Below are 22,572 nucleotides of genomic sequence, written 5' to 3'. Positions count from 1 at the left end.
GCATTTATGCTTCTTTTGAGAAAAAGAGGATCACAGAGTATTTCTGAATTCAAAAAGCCATTTGTCCCCAATATGGACTGACAGAATTTTATATAAAAACTGGAAAAGTTCAATGAGAAGGATTTAAATCTGCTACAGAAAAGAAACATTCCTAAAAACGTGAAGGGAAGAAATGAGAAGAAAGCTTAAAAAAAAAAAAACAAAACCAAAAGCTTCTCTGCTCCTGAAGGTAAAGAATCATCCTAATTTACTGTTATATAATGGACTACCACAAAAAGTAAAGTATTTGAATAAATTCTCCATGGGGAAGAAATTCCATGCCATTCAGAAAAATTTCCTTAGATACTTATGGAAAAGAGGCTGGACTTCAACTGCATATTTCTAACACAATTACTTGCAAAAGATAATGTGTGAAATATATTTTGTGGTTTTTTTTTTACACACTATAAAATTTTTGAAATGCACTATTTTCTCTGAATATATTTATTTATAACCACTGGATTATCTTGCATTAATTTAATAGCTGTACATTTTTACAACCAAGATTTTCAAAAAAATAAACATCTTCTTCTAACTTTAGAGTCACACTGTACATTTTCTCTTTTCATATAGTCTTTCTTAACACTAAGAGGTACTGCCAATGAGGACCGGGAGAAAGCCCTAAGCACAGGCCAAACATATCAAACCCCAGATTCATCTTTTTGACACTTAGGCCCCAAAAGCAACATAGGATTAGCCAAAAAAAATTCCCATTTTTTTCACTATTCTAATTTTTCTCTTTCTATATTCAAATAGGAGGCCAAGAAAGATCAGTTATGAAGCCACAGAAAATAGACAGTGTATCTCTAGAAATAACAACTTCAATGTTTAAATGCAAATAAGCATCAGCATTAGCCATCCGTTTGGTTTATTGGCAATTGATTCACAAAACATTTGAAAACTTGAAACCTTTTAAAACTTGAAACATTTTACAACTTAGGAGGTGAATAGAACTAGAACTCTTAGGGAAAACAAAGGGTGAAGAATTACAGCACATTATGTATAAATGGGTTACTATCCTATATTTTATATGATTTATATAATTTATATTAAATAAATTTGGGGTTTAAAAGTAGATAGTATATAATATAGTACTTCATTTATATCCAGACCTGGTCCTACAACAGACAATTTAGTTCACAAATACTTATGTAATCTGACTGTATGTTGTGCATTTTGTAAGCACTGATCACATAAAAACAAATAGGTGTTAAACGCTCCCTCCTTTTAGATGTCCACATATTAAGGAAACAAATGGCAACATAACTAAGGTATCAATGTAAAAAGTGCTAACACAGTGAACAGAATTCATATTCATGGAGCACATCTATGGGGACAGGCTCTATTCTAAGTTGATACTTGTCAACACACATCAATATATTTAACTCTTACAATGACTCCACGACTGCATTATGCTCGTGGGGAACTGAGGTACATGAGCTTTAAGTAACTTCCTCAAGTTTACACAGCTTGGAGGTAGAGTCAGAGTTCAAGCCCACACACTCGGAATCCAGCCTAAATTCTTAACCACTTCTGTACCCAATACAGAATTACACAGTGTGTGCTTTAGAGAACTAAGTCTTCAAAAAATAGAAAAGGCTTCACCAGAGTACACAAAATATACTCAGTTTGGAGTCATCTTATTGTATCTGTTTCCTGATATTCCAGGATGAGTTACAGACCCCCTCTTTACATTTTCATTCACGCACTGTTTATTGTGCCCTAATTATTCACAATGCCATACAGCTGTGAACAAGACCGATCACAAGGCCTCATCAGCCTTAGTGTCCAGGAATGGGGTCTGACGATAAACAACAAGAGAAAGAAGGAGAATAAGGTGGTTAAAAAAGAGCAAAGGGGGGAACAGGAAATATTAGAGGGTGAATGTGAGAAAGGGTGGCCAGAAAGCGTTCCCTGAGAAAAAGACATTTGAATAAAGACCTCTAACAGAGAAGAGGTGACCATCTCTACACTTCTTAGTATAATAAATTTCCTTGTTTTAAGTTGTTCATTGCAGCCAAAAACATTCCGATTAATACTCACCCTACCCATAGGTTTGTCATGAAGATTAAATGAGAAAACTGGTACAATGCACTTAGCATAGTGCCTGGCTCACAAGAAGAATTCAACAAATGCTAGCTATTATTATTATTATTGCTATATATATTGCATATTATTATTGCATATTATTATTGATATATATATATATATATATATATATAGCATTAAAATGAGAATTTTAATAAGGTCATGACATCAACTATAGGAAGAATCTCCAGTCCACTCATGTTGGGAGTCCAAGACCACCACGGAACAGTCCATCAGGTGGATGCCTAACAAATAACCAATTCTGGAATCAATGTATTAGGTATTACAACTGAAGCCTAATGTATAAAAATACTACTCACAACAATCTTCCATGACCTATTAAGTACTCTGCTTGTGGAGGACATCAAAAGATTCACCAAAATAGATGCAGGAAGCCTGATGCCCTGGCAGAGCGCTGGGTGGCAGTAGATGGTGGAGGGGGCAGCTCACTTATCTGCAGACTTCACTTTCTGGCAGTTCCATGTCTATTTTTTGGCTGCAAGGAAAGTGTTTACTTCTCTGTCTATGAACAGATGATTTTCCATAGCTCTGGGGTTTTAAAAGGTCAGCAGTGATAAAAGGCTTAGGAAGAGCTCTTGAATTTCTCTGCTACTATTATGAATTTCTTTATAAAAATGTTGATATATGGAAGACAATCAAGCAATGCATGGAAAATATGTATTCCAGATCCAAAAGCAGCTTATTCCAGCAAAATTTCCTCAGCCTTCTCCCTAATGATTTAAACATCCATTTTCACTCACTTCTGCAGAAATACATTCACGGGAGGAGTGAGCGTGAAGCACAGTAGCCTTTATAGCAGGAAGCCGTTTCCCTTCTTTACCTGAAATGTTGTAGGATCCTTTTCCTTTTTTACATGTGGGGGGGAAAAGGATCTTATTGTTAACCTAAGTTCTTTTTCTTTAGAAAAGAAACACTCGGGTTGTATTCTCTTACTAGGTTTTTCAATTTCTGACCCTAAAGCTACTTAAAAAAAAAAAACCCAAAACAAAAAAACAACAAAAAAAACACACAAAAACTAAAAAAAACCAAACAAAACCCCAAAAAACCTAAAGCTCTTTGGGCCAAGTTGCCAGATGTAATATATTATATCCTACTTGACTAAATCATTTTATTTTTTTTTTTTGACTAAATCATTTTAAAAAATATTTTCTCCTTGGTGATAGATATGAAGTTATATCTCCATGCCACAAAGCCACCAACTGCCTTGGCTCAATGTCAGCAATGGTTTTATACTTTCTTTCTATACTTCTCAGTAGAAAATGCACCTAATATTCTGAAAACAAAACCATGCTTGCTTCAGATTAGTTTTTATTTCTTCGATTTGGCAAAAGTTGCCTTTACCCGTACTTTCTGGTTCCAAAGAACACAAAATTAGCCTCAGAGTTTAAACCTAACTTCTTTAGGCTTTTAAAAAATTTTTTTAGTAATGTCTACACCCAATGTGGGGCTCGAACTCACAACACTGAAATCAAGAGTCACAGGCTCCTCTGAGCCAGCCAGGCGCCCCTCTTTTAGTCTTTCTGATATCACTGTTCTCAGTAAAGTTCAGGAGGTCAGCCATCCTGACCACTTGCCTCTGATTACGTTCTCCCTTTCCAATGAGTGAGTTAGCAAGAAGCAATTTTTAGAAGATACCCTAAAAAGTTACAGGATTAGAATCTCTAGAGCTATTTAACAACAGGGCTGGATTCTTTGAATATGCTGGGATTCAGTGTTCAGGCTACATGTTTATAAGAGGTCTTCTTCCAATCTTTTTAGTTGTCAAATTCTGAAACAGCATTAGAATTGTCTTGAAAGTGGGAGCAGAAGCTTCTGATCACAGAGCCTGTCTGAGGTATTATTTTAAAAAGCAAGAAATAATATCCAGGGGAGGAAAATATAGGAGAATACAGAATTAAAATTAAGGGTTTTGATTTTTCCTTTCTTTTTTTTTTTTTTTTAAAGATTTTATTTATTTATTTGACAGAGAGAGACACAGCGAGAGAGGGAACACAAGCAGGGGGGGTGGGAGAGGGAGAAGCAGGCTTCCCAAGGAGCAGGGAGCCCGATGTGGGACTCGATCCCAGGACCCTGGGATCATGACCTGAGCTGAAGGTAGTCATTTAACCAACTGAGCCACCCAGGCGCCCGATTTTTCCTTTCTTATGATAAACAGGGAATTCTAGAAATGCCTGACTTCTAAAAACAAAGGTTATCTTCAAGAGCAGTTTCAAGTTCACAGTAAAATTTCACTGAAAGTTCCCATGTCCCTCCTGTCTCCCCAACTCCCCATCCTCTTGCCCAGGCTCCCCCACTATCAACATCCCTGAACATTTGTTATGACTGATGAACATACACTGACACGTTATTATCAACCCAAGTCCATAGTTTACATTAGGGTTTGCTCTCGGTGATGGACTCTGATTTGTACTCCCCCGCCGAAAGAGAATTCATGTGGGCAAGAGGCTAACGGCCCTCAGCAGACAATCTCATGCCCTCCGGTCTATTTATTGACAAGCTATTATCCCTCTGCCAGGGGATGACCAGTGTAAAAAAGGGTACCTGATAAGGCTTCACTTGTTACCCAGACACAAAATTTCTCTGATTTCTCTCAATACGGAGGCAGAATGGCCAACTCAGCCCACCCAAGTTAGTAAGGTAGCAGCTTTCCATTCCTTGCTCCAGCCCTCAGATCTCCCTCACCCTGCTCTACTTCCTGTTCCCACAGGGTTTCTGTCTTTCTAGCCTATTATGTAGTTTATGAGAAAGCAGGAATTGTTGTTGTTCACCGACATAGTCCCCGTACCGAGAACAGTGGCTGGCACCTAGCATACGCTTAATATTTGTCAAATGAATGAATGAGGATGCTTTCTAAAAGACAAGGCTTCAGGGAGGGATTTTGGCCATGGTTTGGAGGCCTAATTAGCCATGACTAACCAGGTTCTGTAAGCCACCAGAGCTGTGTTGCTGGGCTCCTTTAGGTTCCTGCTAGATCAGCGTGGCCATTCTAAGGTGTGAACAGACTGGAAAGCAGTGAGGTCTAGACATGTCCGATGTCCCCAGCTGCACTTGTTGTTGTATAAACACTCATTCAACCTGGATGCCCAACTGAGAGAGCACCATGGCCGCTGGCCAGAGCAGCATGCAAAAACCCACGCATGGCATGATGCCAAGTAAGAGGCTGGTTTGGTGGGGCAGGCATCAGGGGACAGACGTGTGACACTTAGGACTCTGACGGCTACAAGTTTCCCTACTCTCACACTCACACACATTCTGCTGTCGAGGATGAACCCAAACCCTGGGTCAGTTTACACATGGGATGATAAATATTTTTCATGAGTTAAAGCTCAGCAACAACAACAACAAAAAAAAACTAAAAGAGCAAACGAACTGTGATTTTTTAAACACATGAATAAGATAAATTGGGACATAAAACTGAACTTAGTGAAAGAGGTAAAAAGTTTCCTTTGCTTTTCTACACAAGATAAACACTCTAGCTAAAGGACACAGAGGTGGCGGCAGGAGATGAACCACAGTTCTAGGAAGAAAGGGAAGCAGAGAAGAGGAAGTCCATCAGAAGAGTCCAGTTTCCCTGCACTTTTCCAACACCCATGTGTGAGATGGGTGAAAAATGACCTGACCTGCATATCATGTTTCAACCTGTGCTTATTTATTTATTGGGGGGGGAGATAGAAAGAGAAAGGGAATCTTAAGCAGGCTCCACACCCAGTGCGGAGCCCAATATATGGGGCTCGATCTCACAACCCTGAGATCATGACCTGAGCCAAAATCAAGAGTCGGACGCTTAACTGGTTGAGCCACGCAGGCACCCAAATAACCTGTATTTACTTATGTCCCTAAAGCATAACTATGTTATATTGTTTAAAGGCAAAAAGATAATTTTCTGTATGTACAATTTACTTATTTATCCCAGATTCCGCTCCTGGAAGGTAGGTTCCAAGTGGACAAGAGCTGTGTTTTGCCCAGCACAAGACAGGCACTCAGTAAATGAATAGATGAATTAACAGCTCACCCGCCACATACTTCCCACTCTACTCCAGTTGAATTTCAAAGAACACTGTTGTTCTTCATGTCCGGTAGGAGAATCAAGGTGTTCCTCCTTCCTCTATCAGGTACATGTTCCCAGAACACCACACACAGAAGGGGAAGGAAGGATGCAGTGGTGCTGTTTTTATTTCTATACAATCTGCCATGCTACCTGATACCTGAGATAGTTTATGCTGATGGAGTATGCCTCTCCACTGTGGCTCAGTAACTGGGAGCGGATACCAGCGAAGCCACTGGAAATCAGGGATGGGCCCTCCTTCCCTCATCTGGGAGGGATGCAGGTAGCCCAGTGTAGGGCAGGCTATCCCAGCCCTGCGTCCTCAAGTCTCCAGCTGCCTAAACCCAAGGTTCAGAAATAAGCTGGTGGGAGGGCATGAAGAGAGCCAGTCACTTCTCAGTGTTAACTCAAGTACTATGCACATCAGTTCCACAGCTAAACCCTGATCACATGGGCTGGCTTCATCCTACACCACAGCCAGGGGTAGAATCAGGACATTCTGCTACTGTCACAGGTTTCAGGCTAAGTCCAACAAAGGAAAATTTGGACCAGTTTAATGCAGTGGAGTAAGCCCATAAAAAATGAAAGCTTTGCACAGCTTCTTCTAGAAAGAGAATAACATGCCTAGGGAGATCTCTAGTTATACTGCCATATATCAGCACAGTATTCTAAATTACCCATTTTACTACTTATAAAATTGTCCAGTTTCTAGAGTAAAAAAATATGGACCAAGTGTCAAAGAAAGTATACTAAATAGTGTCATTTACAAAGTACTAGAAGTTTTCTAAAAACACATTTTAAAATTCAAGTCTTTGCCAAGTAGATGCCTGACAGAACTAGAACTGCAGGTAAATTACAGTGATTGTATCAGTATTTAAAAAGTATTTTTAAATCAGTAAAAAAAAAGAAATCAGTATTTAAAAAGACACGGAATTAAAAGAAAATCGCTTAAGTACAAAAGACAAAATGGATGCGGAAGTATTTATATTGGTATAGTCTTCTGGAACAATAACTTTCGCTAGTGAGCATGTGAGGTGACCTGCAGTTTTTTCTGAACATCATTTCTGCATGGCACCACCGTCGGTAGTTATAACATGGACCATTTTTCAGGGAAGGAAGCCCTTCTAATCCATGTTTCAGACCCAAATGAAGAATCAGGCCTGCATTTTTCTGGAATGCGGGGAAATGTGCCTTCTGCCCATTGGTGTCATCAGTGACTCAGATGGGCTAGCACCCTGACCCTCTGCCAGGGAATGCCGCCGTCTCTGCAGAACAATGGATGTATTCACGCAGGGTCTTTCGTAAGAACTCTAGGCTCAAGGTCTAAATATAAGATCCAGGTAAAACTCGAATCACTGTACCACGGAATCCTTGCAAACCTCTCATGGCCACCTTGAATGATGTTTCTCCCCATTTCCCAACTTCTGACGGCTTCCAAACCCCTCAAAATCCGCTTGCTCAAACCACACCCCACACTCTCTCTCTTTCACTTGAAGCCAAATCTGGCATCAATGTTTTGTCTACTCAGCAGGAGAGCAATTTCAACAATCGCCTGCTTTTTATAATATCAGTTTATTCTTCCCAATGTAATAATTACTTTCAGATGAACCTGGTCGCTGTTCCTTGGCTTGCTTCCACTGTGGTACGAGCAAGGAGAGGAGGCAGTTCCTGCTGCGCTCTTTTTTAGAGCGAAGAATTTGGGTTCTATCATAGGCCCGGGACAGAACCTTTGCAATTTACTTCTTTCCAATTTACTTCTTTGATAACCTAGGTGCTCCCAAGAGATGGACTGAAATTATGATTACGGACACCTTCTCAGTTTCCTTTTAGAAAGGTTCAGGTGAATTATTCCTCAACTTATCAAACTATAATAAATCATTAAGAACATAAATCTTATGAATACAAACAGTGCTGTATCCCTACAAACATGCAGAGGTTGCAAAGAGAAAGCCAACGCTCTTAATGTCTTACAACACAATTACCTTTCAAGGAGATAATAAATACCAATGGGCAAGAACATACACCAACCTACAGCTAAGGATGTTAGAGAAATAACGAAAATCTGCTGACAGTGGTACAGAGAAGAATCACACAGGTTCACAATGATGAAGACGATCTGTATGACCCTGAACCAAAACTGGCAGAGTCTTGAGTTATATCAGGGAGGTTGCTTACAGCTTTCCCCACATGGACCTGAAATCATCATGTCCTGCATGTTTCCACTAATTAATTCACAGTAATGGAATCACCCATGAGTATTTTCATCATCATAACCTTAGGTTATCCTATGTGTAAATCCCAGCAATTCCCAAGCTGTGAGGAGTCACCTTGATGCATACATGCTTGGAGGCCTTAAATCATGAGTATCTCATAGTGTCTTCCAGCCTTTGCCTGCTTCAACAGAAAACGATCTCCTCTCTGCTTTATCATGAGATAATTATAGGCCTCCTGACGGTTTATCTTACCTTCACACGTATGGCCATCTGCAGAAATTGAGAAACCCTGTTCACAGACACAGTGAAAAGAACTTTCTGTGTTGAGACACTCTCCATGAGGACCACAGAGTCCAGGCTGTTCACATTCATTAATATCTGCAATTGAAAAGAGTTCCAAATATGTGAAAAAAATTTTTTTTCCTTTGGTTTCATATGATAGCAGACATACAGTAAGCAAATCTATTACAAAAGCGTCAGACACTTATTCTATGGCCCAAAGGTACTATTTGTACATATACCAGACCACAAGTTGGATTGTTTTAAGAGAGAAACTACTTTGGTTCAATCATATGAATAAGCCAATGTTCAACCATTTTCTTTTCTTTTTTTTTTTTAAAGATTTTTTTTTTTTTTTTTTAATTAGAGAGAGAGAGAGCACAAATAGGCAGAGTGGCAGGCAGAGGGAAAGGGAGAAGCAGGCTCTCTGCTGAGCAGGGAGTCCGATTTGGGGCTCATCCCAGGACCCCGGGATCATGACCTGTGCCAAAGGCAGACGCTTAACCGACTGAGCCACCAGGCGCCCCTCAACCATTTTCAATTTACAAAGAAAAAGGCATTTTCATTTTCAGACGTTCAACCTGAATGTACTTTTTTTTTTAAGACCTACTGGAGGCTTGAGGAACACTAACAAACAACTCCTCTGAGAAACAGTCTTCATCTGTGAGCATGCTGTGTTCTTGTGCTCTCCCAGAGCCATGCACACAATCCTGATGGAGCCCCACAGCATCATGTTACCTCCACGCCGACTGGCCCCCACGATGTGAACTCCTTAAGGGCAAAACTGGACATGTCTTACTGATAGTCTTTGGTCCCTAAAGTGGCCCTTCACAAATGTCTGAATATATAAATGAAATAGCCTCTAATCTGTAATTGGTTGAAAATGGATAGAGGACATAAAATACAAAAAAAAGAAGGCCTTTTAGATCAGGGAAGTTTTAATCATTTGCACAGCTTTGTGATGATGCAATACGTGAGTGAGGGTCAAGGGCTTAGTATAGTGCCTAAATACAACAAAGGGTCAGAAAGTGGTAGCTACGATTAACACTCATGAACAAATAATGCTGTACACATGTGTTGACCATCTTAGCACAAGTCTTGTGCTGACCTGCTTGTTCTCAATGAAGCGTGATTACACTCCCCATGGCCAGGGTCGTGACGTACTCCTAAACACTTTCAATGCATGAAGTGAAATGTTCTATCAAACCAGTGCTAATTATTGTGGATACAAGTGCTTATAGTGACAACATAAGGAATCCTAGAGAATGGTCACTTACAACGGTACTAACATATGCAACTACCTGTCTGCACGTATTTTAATCAATGTTTTACTCGGTTGTGCCCCTTATTACACTGATGGCTCCTTGAAGAGAACTACATATTTGAATGGAGTCCCCAACTCCTAGTACAGCACATTCATAGTATATTAGGGATGTTTGCCCACCACAAAATCTCAGTTATGTTCACTCTCTCCTAATTAAACCATGATTGGGTAAGGTACTCTTAGTTAACTAGGGCCATGAAAACTATCACAGGTCCTCGGCACCCTACGGGCAGGAGCCCTACTAAGGCCATTTTCTTCCCTTTCTGAAGTCTCCTTTACCTCTCAGTAAAGAGGTCCTTGATACATCTTCTGAGAAGTCCATTTTTAATTCAGTTAAAACCATTTACTGAATGCTTCTTATGAGAAGGTTGAACAGGCTGGGGCCCTTGCCATTATGAAGCTCACAGTGTAACAGGGGAGGTAGGAGCCAACATGCATAGTTGTAAAGCTTAATGGGCACATGGAAAACATGGATTATGAGCCCTTCCCAGTGACCTCTAGAACATGCTTACCCACCAACCCTACAGTTCTCCTCCATAAAGTCATCCCTTTCTCTGCACCCAGGATCTCCTGTGCTCTTCTTTTTGCTCTACTCACCTCACTGTGTGACAGATATTCTGGCAACACCACTGATTTATTCATCTGTCTGTATCAATCCTTAACTCTTTACCATTCCATCTGCCATATATTCGCACTAGTTGGCCTATCCACTGCTGAATCAAAATAAGAAACCAAGCAGGAATTACTCATATTTCTTAAAAATCCTCCCACTCTTGTTATTGTCACTACTTTAAGAGCATTTCGAGGAAGAGCAATGAATCATTTTCTACTTGACTATTTCTCAATGTGACTTCACCCTGTGAAATCCTTCACTTTTTATAAAATCTCTGATACCTTTTATGATTTGTCCCTACCCACTGGTAATACCTTAGACTGGTCATCTTTTTTGAACTCTGACCTTCTCTTGGCTTTTAGTTTCATTCTTTCCAACCTGCTGCCTTGAGTTACCTCTATCTGGGCAACAAGGTTCAATAAAGTTCTACTGGCCTGGGGGGCAAGCCCACGGTCCATATCCACCTTGTGGAGCCCAACAGGTTATCCAAACCTCCTCCTCATTTCATCCTATGTCTCAATGTGGCCCTTTAAAAGCTGCCAACTTGCAACTTTGCATAGGGAATAATGTGCATGAAGTGCTTGCTTCAAGAGAAGTCACTGATTAACAAATAATTGTCTAAAAAGTTTGATGACAGGAACTGAAGACGAATTCCCAGACTTTTTTCCAGGAAACCGCTAAGAAAGAACAACATGAATATCTGGAACTGGTGAAACATATGCATTCAATTTGGGTTGTACTTATTGAGGCATTTTTAAACTATGCTGCTAGTAACTTAGCCGAAAGCCAGACTATATTTAAGTTGGGTTTCTTTCATGGGTCCGAGATTCCACAGAAATTCACAATTTCGCATGTGTAAGTCAAAACGCAAAACTGAAGTGTGTGTTCTGAATCTCAAATGTATGCTGTCACATTCCTACAGAGACTATTAACATGGAATTTCCATGCTGTCTGTATATCAGCATGAATTTTGCTGGGGGAAGAGACTCTTACACTTCCAACTGAAAATGCCTTACTCAATATGGAACTATCTTCAGATTATTAGGTAAAGTTTAAAGCTTATGTCTATCACACACTGTCATTCGTGTGTGTCCCATGGTTATCAGCACTGGCATCAATCACATTTTCAGCATTAAAACAAACTGTAAAATCTACGCCTATGTACAGAATGTGACCTGGCCATGAGATTAGACAGAAGTAGACTGGTAACTTCAGGTGGACTGAAAGATCAGAAGGCTGCTTCTAGCGACACAGCCAAAGGAGAGGATTTAAAACAAGATGACTGTACACTGTCATTATAAATAGCCTCTAATCAGGGAAAGGTGGGTGATGGAACAGATTCATAGATAATAATCTAAACGGTACTAAAACCTGCTTCAGGAATATTTTTCATTTGTTCGGATTTAAGTTTTTTAAGCAGACATATTAATTTAAGGATTTACAGTTAATAAAACATGTTTGGAGAAGTGACATATTAGAGTTGATATCAAATCACAAACAAATTTAATGTATTGAGAGAAGACAGTAATATAATTAATAAATCAGATGGCTAAATTACTTCCTTATGATTTAACTCTAAAAGTTTATGAAATCTGCAATATGCAATCATTGTCCATTTACAGAAGACTGAGTTTGCCTCTATTTGGTCAAAAACTATGGAAGAGAAGAATGAGAAAAGAAAGTATTGCTTTTAAACCCAAATGTCTATAATAAAAAACAGGATACTGGGGTTTTTTTAGGGGGCAACTCTTGGCATTTTATATAAATCAAGATTCATTTGAAGATGTAAAAGTTCTAATATTCGCACAGCAATTTTATAATTCAAATATTTCTTCTCCATTGCATTAAATCCAAGCACATTTACTTTCTGCATTGAAAATACTGAAAAATTTAAATTCACCTTACTGCATCACAATGGTAAAGGAATATAGGACAGCAAATGAGGTACATCACAGTATAGTTAAATCTTGGATCGGTAAGTAAATCAATTTTAAAAGATCTCAAGGCAAAGGTCCGTGTCTTTGGTATCACAGTGACGTACAGCTGGGTGTGGACAATGCTACGGATATAGGGTATAGTGTGATTCTAGTGCTACATCTTAGACAGTACGCACCATCTTCCCTTTCAAGTACTATACATCCTGGACATGAGAGAGAAGACACAATTGATGACAATCCGGAATTAAAAAGTTATTCATGTCCAGGAGCAGTGGATAAAGAAGAACTCCAACAACCTCTACTTACATGTACTTTGGGATACACTTCACAGTTCATTAATGGAGGGGAAACAACTAGGAAAAAAAATTATCCAAGTAGCAGAAATAAGTAAGTATAAAGATAAAGATAAGTGAGAGTCTTTGGTGGAAGAAATAGGCATGGATTTCTTAAGACTAATAAAAAGGAAAACTGGGAGGGCAGCCAGGTAGAGCTAAAAATGTTGAGATGAAGGATCTAAACAATCTGATTTTTTAGTCCCAGCATCACCAATAACTCAGTGTGCTATACTGGGGGAAAAACACTGAATCTCACAGGCTTCTTTCTTTTCACTATAAATGTAGTAATTATTGGTAGGGCAACACAGGCAAGAATAGTGGGAAAAAATCTTGGGTTCAAATCTCAAGGGAGGAGCATGCTAATTAATTTCTCTGAGCCTCAGTTACTCATGTACAAAATGGATATAAGAAAAGCTGCCTCTTAAATTCTCCACAAATCTATGAGCTACCCAAAGCAACTGGCACATAGTAGGTGTTCAATTAAAGCTCTTGTGGTTGGTGCTGTATTCTTATCAGTACCTTGCATCCTCTATATCTTTGTTTGGGAGATGAAATGTGATAGCACTTTGAAGAAATAATAAAATTCTGTCCTCTATACCTCTATAATTTTGACCAAATTATTAATGAGGTTTTTTTTTTGGTTTTTTTTTTTTTTAGGAAGAGGAAAAAGCTGAATACTGGATAAAAACAGAGATCAAGAAAAGGATGGATAAATACCAGCTATGAGATAAAATGAAATATACCCACGAAGGACATAAAAAAAGCCAGAAGATAATTTTTAATCTAGCACCAAGACTGGCCCATGGAAGGAACAGCAATTTCAGGTGATCTCAGTTACCACAGAAGCTTGCAAAGCTAGGGCACAATTCCAAAATGCTTGAGTTTCAGTTAACATGGAGTACAAAGTAAGAACTTCCCATACTTGATGCAGACCCAAGAAAGAGATTTTTAAAACTATAAATTGGCATAGCTCATTTATATATAAATGGGTAAAGCCACAGACTACCATCAGGAAGCACCACAGAACTGAACAACGATGTAAATCAGGACTAAAAAGCAGAGAAGTACCTTGACATCCTTTATTGTCATTTAGCTGGAATCCATCTGGACAAGTACAATCATATGACCCTTCAGTGTTAATGCAGTCTCCTCCTTGGCAAACACTGTTGTCCTCCAAGCATTCGTTGATATCTGTAAGTCAATTTTAAAAATTTAAAAGATGGAATAAACTCTATTAAAAAAAATTAAGCATTACTCTTACACACAAAAATCACGTAAATGAACATAATTTTACATCTTTTACAAGAATATAATTTTTAATGGAAGACAGCTTTTTAACTTTTGATTTTTAAAAATGAAACATTCTGAAAAGATTTTGGCTTTGAACAATAAACTAAAGTTTTAACATCAAATGAAATTTGGAAGAGAAACCGTCAAAGTCTTGTACTAAACAATTTACTTGGCTATGCTCTTGGTAACAACAGGGAATAAAAATATTCTTTAAATATGTATTAAGAGGGACACCTGGGTGGTTCAGTTAGTTAAGCATCTGCCTTTGGCTTGGGTCACGATCCTGGGGTCCTGGGATTCAGCCCAGGGTTGGGCTCCCTGCTCAGTGAGGAGTCTGCTTGTCCCTCTCTCTCTGCCCCTCCCCCTGCTTGTACTCTCTCTCTCTTTTAAAAATAAATAAACAAATATGTATTAAGAATATCCTGAGCATCTAGGGGTGCCTGGGTGGCTAAGTCAGGTAAGCATCCCACTCGATTTCAGCTCAGGTCATGATCTCAGGGTCCTGAGATTGAGCCCCAACACAGACTCTGCATTGGGTATGCAGTCTGCTTAAGATTCTTTCTCTCCCTCTGCCCCTCCCCACCCCCCTCTGTCTCCCTCTCTAAAAAATAATAAATATAGAAAGCGAGTGGGGCACCTGGATGGCTCAGTCAGTTAGGTGTCTGACTCTTGATTTTGGCTCAGGTCATGATCTCAGGGTCATGAGACCAAGTCCTGTGTGGGGCTCATACTAGGCATGGAACCTGATTACGATTCTCTCTCTCCCTCTCCCTCTGCCCTTCCCCCACCTCTCTCCCTCTCAAAAAAGAAAAAAGAATATCTTGAGCATCTATTTATACAAGATCCGGTACTCTGCATTGTAAGAAAAAAAATTTTTTTTTTAAATTTTTTATTTATTTGCGAGAGAGAGAATGAGAGACAGAGCATGAGAGGGAGGAGGGTCAGAGGGAGAAGCAGACTCCCTGCCGAGCAGGGAGCCCGATGCGGGACTCGATCCCGGGACTCCAGGATCATGACCTGAGCCGAAGGCAGTTGCTTAACCAACTGAGCCACCCAGGCGCCCTGTAAGAAAAATTTTAAAGTATTTGACATGATTTCTTCTCCCAAACAGAAATGATTTAAATTATATTAATAAAAATAAGCACAAAATATTACATTGCTTTGTAAGTCCAAGCAAATTCAACCTAAGAGTTGCCAAAATACATAATTACTTGTCAAAAGAATAGTACCAACTTCATGTGTCACATGGATTTAGAGAAGAGATACCATAAAAGCCAAAGGTGGCTTCATGTAACAGAGGGGATTTACTTGAAGCCTGGAGAGCAGAGTAGAAAGTGGAGGAGGGGAAGAAGGGGGCTTTTGGCAGGAAAGGGAATCAACGAGATCAAAAGCTCCATTGAATTCACTTACTCAGCAGCTATCACCAATAGGTTTGAGGTTGACTGGATTTTTTAATGCATATATTTATAGCATATGTGCAACTAAACATGGTTTACGTAACCAGTAATGAGTTCTGACTGTGAGCATGTGAGACAATTAATGACCCCCCTCACTGCGTGAATGCCGGGCAGATCTTTCACGAGGGCTCTTTATTGCCACATTTACTTCCAGTCAGAGCTCATTACTCCTAACATAGTCCATGACTCCCTCTTCTGTTGTCTGTGCAGGATTTTAATTAAGAGCATTGAGGAAAGCTAAGGAACAAAACCTTCTTTGTTCTCTCAGACTTTGGTATATGATGGCATTTCTTGCCAATAATTATGATTGCTACAAAAACGCATGAGAAGTTCCAGGAAGAAGTGAACATGGAGACAGTTGTAGTCTCAATCTCCTCATTGTCTCATTCAAAATGTTGGCACACCAAATTAAATTTTCCTCATAGAACCCAATCCACTTATTAACTGGCTTCTGCACCATTCATGAGGCAAATCAAAGAGAAACAAGCAAGCACCTTACAATTTTACTCCACCGAAAGAAACACAAGTCAGGCTGTCCCCCTAGATTAAAATGTTTCTGAATACTGATCCTAGAACATAAAACACAGCTGACGTGACCTTGTCACAACTAAAGTGGATTATCCCTTCTTTAGTGTGTTTTTCCAACTTCACTCAAGTAAAATTTACATACAATACATGCATTTAATTTTAAGAGTCTAGTTCAATGAGTTTGAACAAATGTAGATCCATTCTTGTGATCACCATCACAATCAAAGTAGACATTTCTTTATCCATTTACATCTGTTGGGATCGCTGTTGGATTCTTAAATCATCACAAATGCAATCATTTTTTAAAGAACTGTGAGATATCTCTGTAAGAATGTTATTCTATAGTTACAAACATAAGGCTTGGTGATATTTCCCTTTGACTCCTTTTCCAGTCTGCCCTGAAATTTCCACTCCTAATTAACCTCATGTCACGAAAAAGACACTAAAGGAAAATTATGCACAAGACAGAGAAGAGCATGCAGGAGTGTGTCCCATGAAGTGTGAAACCTTTAGGTTTCATTTCCATGCCAAAGAATGTTTTATTCCCCAGCTAACTGACCCTTGGTACATCAAGATTTCTAAAAGTGGAAAGAAAGTTAACTAAGACTAGGCTTTTAGATATAAATTCTATGAAAATAATTCATAAACCCCAACTCTCAGATTGGTTTTCAATAATGATTGTGCCAAGTGGGGATAAACGCATCTACTGTGTATGAATCTCTGCCATAAAACATGTATTAAGTGAATATATTAGACCAACCATTAAAAAAAAAGATGTAGGCATTTCCATCACCCTAAAGGTTTCCTTGTGCCCCTTTTCCGTTTGGCTTCTGATCAGCACAGTGTTTTTGAGACTGATCTAAGTTATTGTGTATACCAACAGCTCTCTCCTCCTTATTGCCGAGTAGTATTCTACCATAAGAATGTGCCTCCATTTGTTGACCCATTTGCCTTTGATGAGTGCCTGGACTGTTTACAGTTTGGCTATTATGAATAAAGTTTTAATAAACATTCATGTGTTAGTGTAATCACAGGCTTTCATTTTCCTTGAGTAAATTCCTAGGGATGGAGTGGCTGAGTCACAAAGTAGGTTTAAATTGTGATAAAACGGTCCCCTAAAGTGGCTGCACCATTTTACGTTCCCACAGGCTGGCATGAGAGCTCCAACTTTCCATATTTATTCTAACAGCTCCACAGCTATTCTCATGGGTGTTACGTAGGCAGTCGGTTTTTAGATTTACCTTTCCTTGTTCTGTTGGAAACTAAGATAACCAAGGAAAGGCATATTGGATCATTAGCATCATGTGAAAAATCTCAATTCAAAAAAGATGAAGGAGAGCCCTGAGAACATGAATTTCATCCACAAGAGAAACACACTGCATTACCTAGATGTTTGCCTTAGCATAAGGGAAGCACATCAGCTTTGTTCATACTACTTTAAAATCATTTGATTTTCATTCATTTTTCAAAATCTAAGAGAACCTATGTGAGGAAAAGAAACACTTATTCTAAGTGTTTATAAATGATTGTATAGATTTGAAAACTGCATTACATTAGAGCCTGATTTAGTCTAAATTTTTTTGAAAGACCTCTATCTTCAAAAGCAAAAAAAAGAAGAAGAAAAAGAAGAGAAGAGAAGAGAAAAGAAAAAGCAGGCTGAACATTAAGAGAGAGCCCAACACATGGGATGGTCCTGCACCACTGCCTAGGGTGGTGTGAAAGATAGAGCCCTTCTAAGATTTGGGCAACAGGCTTTAAGGAAATGATGTCAATCTTGATCACACCTTCACTAGAGAATGCACTGGTCAAAGTCACCAGAGATCCCCACCCTGTTTAATCCCATGGTCAATTCTGGCCCTCATCTTGCTTAGCAGTGCTGTTTGACAACAGTTCATGACTCCCTCCTCTCTGAAATGTTTTCTCCTCTTGGATTTGATTTTCATCCTTCCTCTCTTGCCACTTGGTCTCAATCCCCTTTACTTGTTCCTATCCTCCTCCTCACTTATAAGTGGGGGGCCAGGACTCCATCTTCGACCCCTTTTCTCTTCTAACTATCTTTACTCCCTTGGTGATGTCTTCTAATTTCACAGCTTAAACACTATCTATATGTTAATGACTCACAGCCCAGTACCCACTCGTGAATTCCACACACACAGGTCCATCTGCCTTTCAGATCAGCCCCCTCCCCCCTTCCACACTTCCCATATACCCCCTTTTATTTTTCTCCATAGCATTTATTGCCACTTAACAAACTATATATTTTACTTATTTATCATGCATATCTCCCTCACTAGAATGTTAGCTCCACAAAGGAAAGAATTTTTGTCTGTTTGGTTTATTACTATATATCCTATACCTAACAATACCTGGTACATCCTTGGCATGCAAATATTTGTGTAATGAATGCATACATGAAAAGAATGAATGATTTTGACTTGGAAAGAAATGTCACAAGGAAACAAATACAAGCACTTCTTCTCTCACCTTTTTTGATTTGGTCCACAAAGAAACGACCAAGAGAGAGGGGCCACAGAAAGGCAGAGTAAATCATAAGCCTTCTTTTTTTAGGCTTTGCAAGGGACTAGCATGGAGCAATCATAGTGATGGGCTGGGGAAGGGGCTAAGGCACGCACGGAAATAGAGATTGTATCTAGAAAGAGAACAAGTCAGAGGCAGGGCCTTTGAAGGCTAAGATGCCAAGACCTCTAATAACCAGAACAATGGAGGCCACCCTTCACAGGCTGAATGGCTACTGAGCATGTTGGTGCAAGTAACACATAGACATTAGCACAATACTTGTGATTCTGACTCTGATTCTGACTTCCAGAAGGACTGTAGGATAACACTTCAAGAAAACAAGGCCTTTGGCAGAATTATTAGAGGAAAGTTACACATGTAAATATAAAAGCCAACAAGAAAGATGGTTCTTCCTCCCACAGCTGTGAGAGGCATGTGAACAGCAACAGCTCAGTTAATTACAGCTAAATACCACTGGGGAGGGTCGGAAACACTACTAGTTGGGAATTAGCAGGCTGAAGTGCTATTATAGTTTCAAAGACAGCACTGAATTAGTTGAATGGACTCCAATTCTATTTATAACCTAGAACACCAGGGAAATTAGCCCTGACTTTAAGAGACAAAGGACCAATTACATACTCCAAAAGAAGCCTTCTTATTGAATATCTATGTTAACAATGATGAGCAAATTGGCTAAAAAGTTTTTGTTTGGCTTTTCATGCGGTTGATGTTGATAGAATAAAAAATCCTGGACTTCTGATGAGATGGGCAACACATTAAAACAGCCAAAATACAGCAATGTGCCTTCTACTGAGGACCAATCAATAGCCTTGGTTGCCCTCTGGGTCGGTCAGGGGTTAGGACAGAAGAGATGCTGGTGGTCAGTTTAGGTTTTCAGGGCCTTAGCATGTGCCCCGTCACTTATTTATTCTGGAAGAGGTTCTACCATGGCTAGTCCCCAGCTGCACGCCTGCCTCTCCCACCTTAGAAAGACACTATGTTGAATCATTAACAGTTATCCCTATGTTACAGAGTTCCCAATACACAATTTTTCAATCAAATTTCATTATTTAGATCATCACTTGTTTGCCTATTTTTCAATAGGTATGTTGATTACAACTTTTCAATGGAGTCATTAGCCCTTTGAAGACTATTATTACCTTAGGATCAAATCCTGGATGATTTACTTATTCAGCAATAACATACATTTTAAGGCCTCTGAAACTGTCCCAACTGCCCTCTGGAAAGTTTGTCTCTGGTTGTGCCAAGTTCTCTGGTCAGTAAAGTAGGATGCTATGAAGTATAATGGATCTTTCCCAACCAAGAGGGACTGACAAGGGAGAAAGTATCATGGCCATTTTTCACTGTGTATCACATTTGTGCCACAAAACCACTCCCTAAAAAGCTCATGCGTTTCTCTCCAAGGTGGGGTTTAACCCCTCACTCACAGACTCTAACTCTTCATATTTCTGGTCTCACAACTGACAGGTTCTACATGCGGGACATCAGAGGATGAACTGGAAAAAAACGGTGAGTTGGGTAGACAATGAGCACAGAGAGTTCACATGTGACAGGCTGGGGAAAGACCAGCCAACCACCCCAGAGGCTCTGAGGTACAGCACGTAGTGGGGTGGTTACAATTATACCATGCTCTACACCTAGGGTATCTTTTAGAAATACTTATGCAAAAACCTCAAAATTGAATTAAAGTTTAGCTCTTTTTTTTAAAAAGATTTTATTTATTTGTCAGAGAGAGAGAGAGCACAAGCAGAGGGAGCGGCAGAGGGAGAAGCAGGACCCTGGGATCATGACCTGAGCCGAAGGCAGACGCTTAACAACTGAGCCACCCAGGCGTCCTAAAGTTCAGCTCTTAAAAACTTCCCAGCTATCTGGAAAATTCACTTGTGTTTACTTATTTGCAGGCTGGTCCTACAAAAATAAGCTATTACTGTTCAGAACTATATACCCAGGATAAACCATCTAAAGCTGATAAAAGTGAAACAGACTCTTTACTCATTTAGCTGGCATCATTCTTCTAAACCACGGCTCTGAGCAGTGCAAGGAAAACCTGGATTCTACTGGCTTCTTTTCATTATTTGTGTGACCATGGGGAAAATGATTTTGCAGGAACCCAATGTCCTGACTGTGAGGTCAAAAGGTTGGACTCAAGTACAAAACCCAGGATGATGCCCAGATTTTTCTGGGATTCTGCAGTCAGGAGCAATTCTCACCTTCACAGTGGTCCCCAAGGGCGGATGCTCTGTAACCTCGGTCACAAACACAGAGGAAAGAGCCCTCTGTGTTCCTGCACTGTCCATTACTGCAGAGATGATGGTGCTGACATTCATCAATATCTATGGGCAAGAGAGTAAAAAAACACTGTATAAGTGGTACCTTAAAAAAATATTTTTAATCATGCATGTAAAGAAGTCTATAAATTATCTAGGTTATAATTAATTTAGACTCTTTGTTATATGAATTAAGCTGATCTCTAGTAAAAGGTCATGAATCCCCCAGGAGGGAAAATCCAGATGAACTTAAAATCTTAACCAGTAAGCTAAGAATCTGTACATATTAATCCCAATGTTCACCGATGAGTGGCAAATACTTTGCTGTCATCTGTAAGCCTCAACTTAGCTTCTCAAATGTCTTTTATACGTTCAAATAGAACACTGAGCTTAAAAGCACTTAGGCCTGTAACAGTCTGAAGAAGAGGTCAGCAAACTATAGCTCTACTACTGTAATCAAAATTTTATTGGAAAATAGCACCAAAAATTCATGTACTATCTGGCCCTTTACAAGAGAAGTTTGTAAAAGTGTCATGGCATAAACGTCTTCATTTCTTTTTCACAGATACACCCTTCAGCCCGTTGGCAATTAGGCTTCCATTTTTTTTTCTCTCTCAGTGATTTTCTGGCCAAATCTAATTGGCCCTTCCCTCCTCTCAGCCAATTTGATATTTGCATTGCCACTGAATCTCTCTTCTTAACCCACATATCCTCAGCTTAGAGATGATTTTTTTGTAACCCAACCCTGAGCTCAGGCTCAAGCACACACACGCGTCATATCCGCACATCAGAAGGCACATGATATATGGCATGTATTCAATTGTTTTACTTTTACCATTAGATTTTAAGTTTCCTGAGGGCAGGACTATGTCTACCACATCCTTTATGACTTAGATGATCTAGTGTTTCACAGTGAGTAGGCATTAATTCCTGTTGTTGGTTGACAGGCTTTGTTCTTCACATCTGAGTACGTTTACCTACTTCTGGCAATGGGATTCTAGAAGAGCCAACACAAGCATCAGTTTCCATAGGGACCCCGCACAACTCTGCTCTCCCTCGCTCTGTTACAGCATCATGTTGATTATCATGGCATTTGGCACCTAAAAATTGGTTTGCCCCTATTGATAATTTGGTGGGTGGTTTTGCTTGTATCTTATTTTTGGTAGTGACATCACAGGCTCTTCAAAAGGAAGGATTATGAACATGAGAGCCTTATTATATTATCTGTAGACTGACCTCTTCCCTTATTATACATTCATTTGTAGTTCTCAATGCACGGTGGGCATTTGATAAATGCTTGGCTAATTAGGGTCAGGAGTCACAGAATAAAGTAAAAAACTTTGAGAGGGACTTGTAGAATCTAGAATGAATTACTTAATTTATCTGTGTGCATGAATATGCTTGTGTGTACTCTCAACTCCTAGATCAGGAATTGTGACGTCTTTCCTTGTTCAAGAAAGGGGAAACTGGGGAAGGTCGTGATGATACTGGTTGATCTCTTTGTGGTACCATCATTTATAATAGCATCTCAGAAGACATTTGCACTCATTAAATAGTCAAAGTTTACATACAGCCATGGACATGATTTGTTTCCTTAT

At 39.4% G+C, this 22,572-nt stretch overlaps 1 protein-coding gene across 1 annotated transcript in view; it reads right to left on the bottom strand.

Moving 5' to 3' along the window:
• The window catches only part of LTBP1 (latent transforming growth factor beta binding protein 1), a 392,439-nt gene that overhangs the window by 69,135 nt on the left and 300,732 nt on the right, over positions 1-22,572 (bottom strand). The window contains exons 22-24 of the mRNA XM_035000535.1: positions 20,918-21,080; positions 13,963-14,085; positions 8,659-8,784 (exon numbers count right to left, since the gene is read on the bottom strand). Of these exons, the coding sequence (XP_034856426.1) occupies positions 8,659-8,784; positions 13,963-14,085; positions 20,918-21,080 (412 nt within the window). The remainder of the gene's footprint in view (positions 1-8,658; positions 8,785-13,962; positions 14,086-20,917; positions 21,081-22,572) is intronic.

The sequence above is a fragment of the Mirounga leonina genome, unplaced genomic scaffold, assembly GCF_011800145.1.
Source record: "Mirounga leonina isolate KUSES-001 unplaced genomic scaffold, KU_Mleo_1.0 Mir_125, whole genome shotgun sequence".
NCBI classification, from domain to species: domain Eukaryota; kingdom Metazoa; phylum Chordata; class Mammalia; order Carnivora; family Phocidae; genus Mirounga; species Mirounga leonina.
The sequence above is the reverse complement of the archived record's forward strand: the minus strand, read 5'-3'. Positions and strand labels throughout refer to the sequence as shown.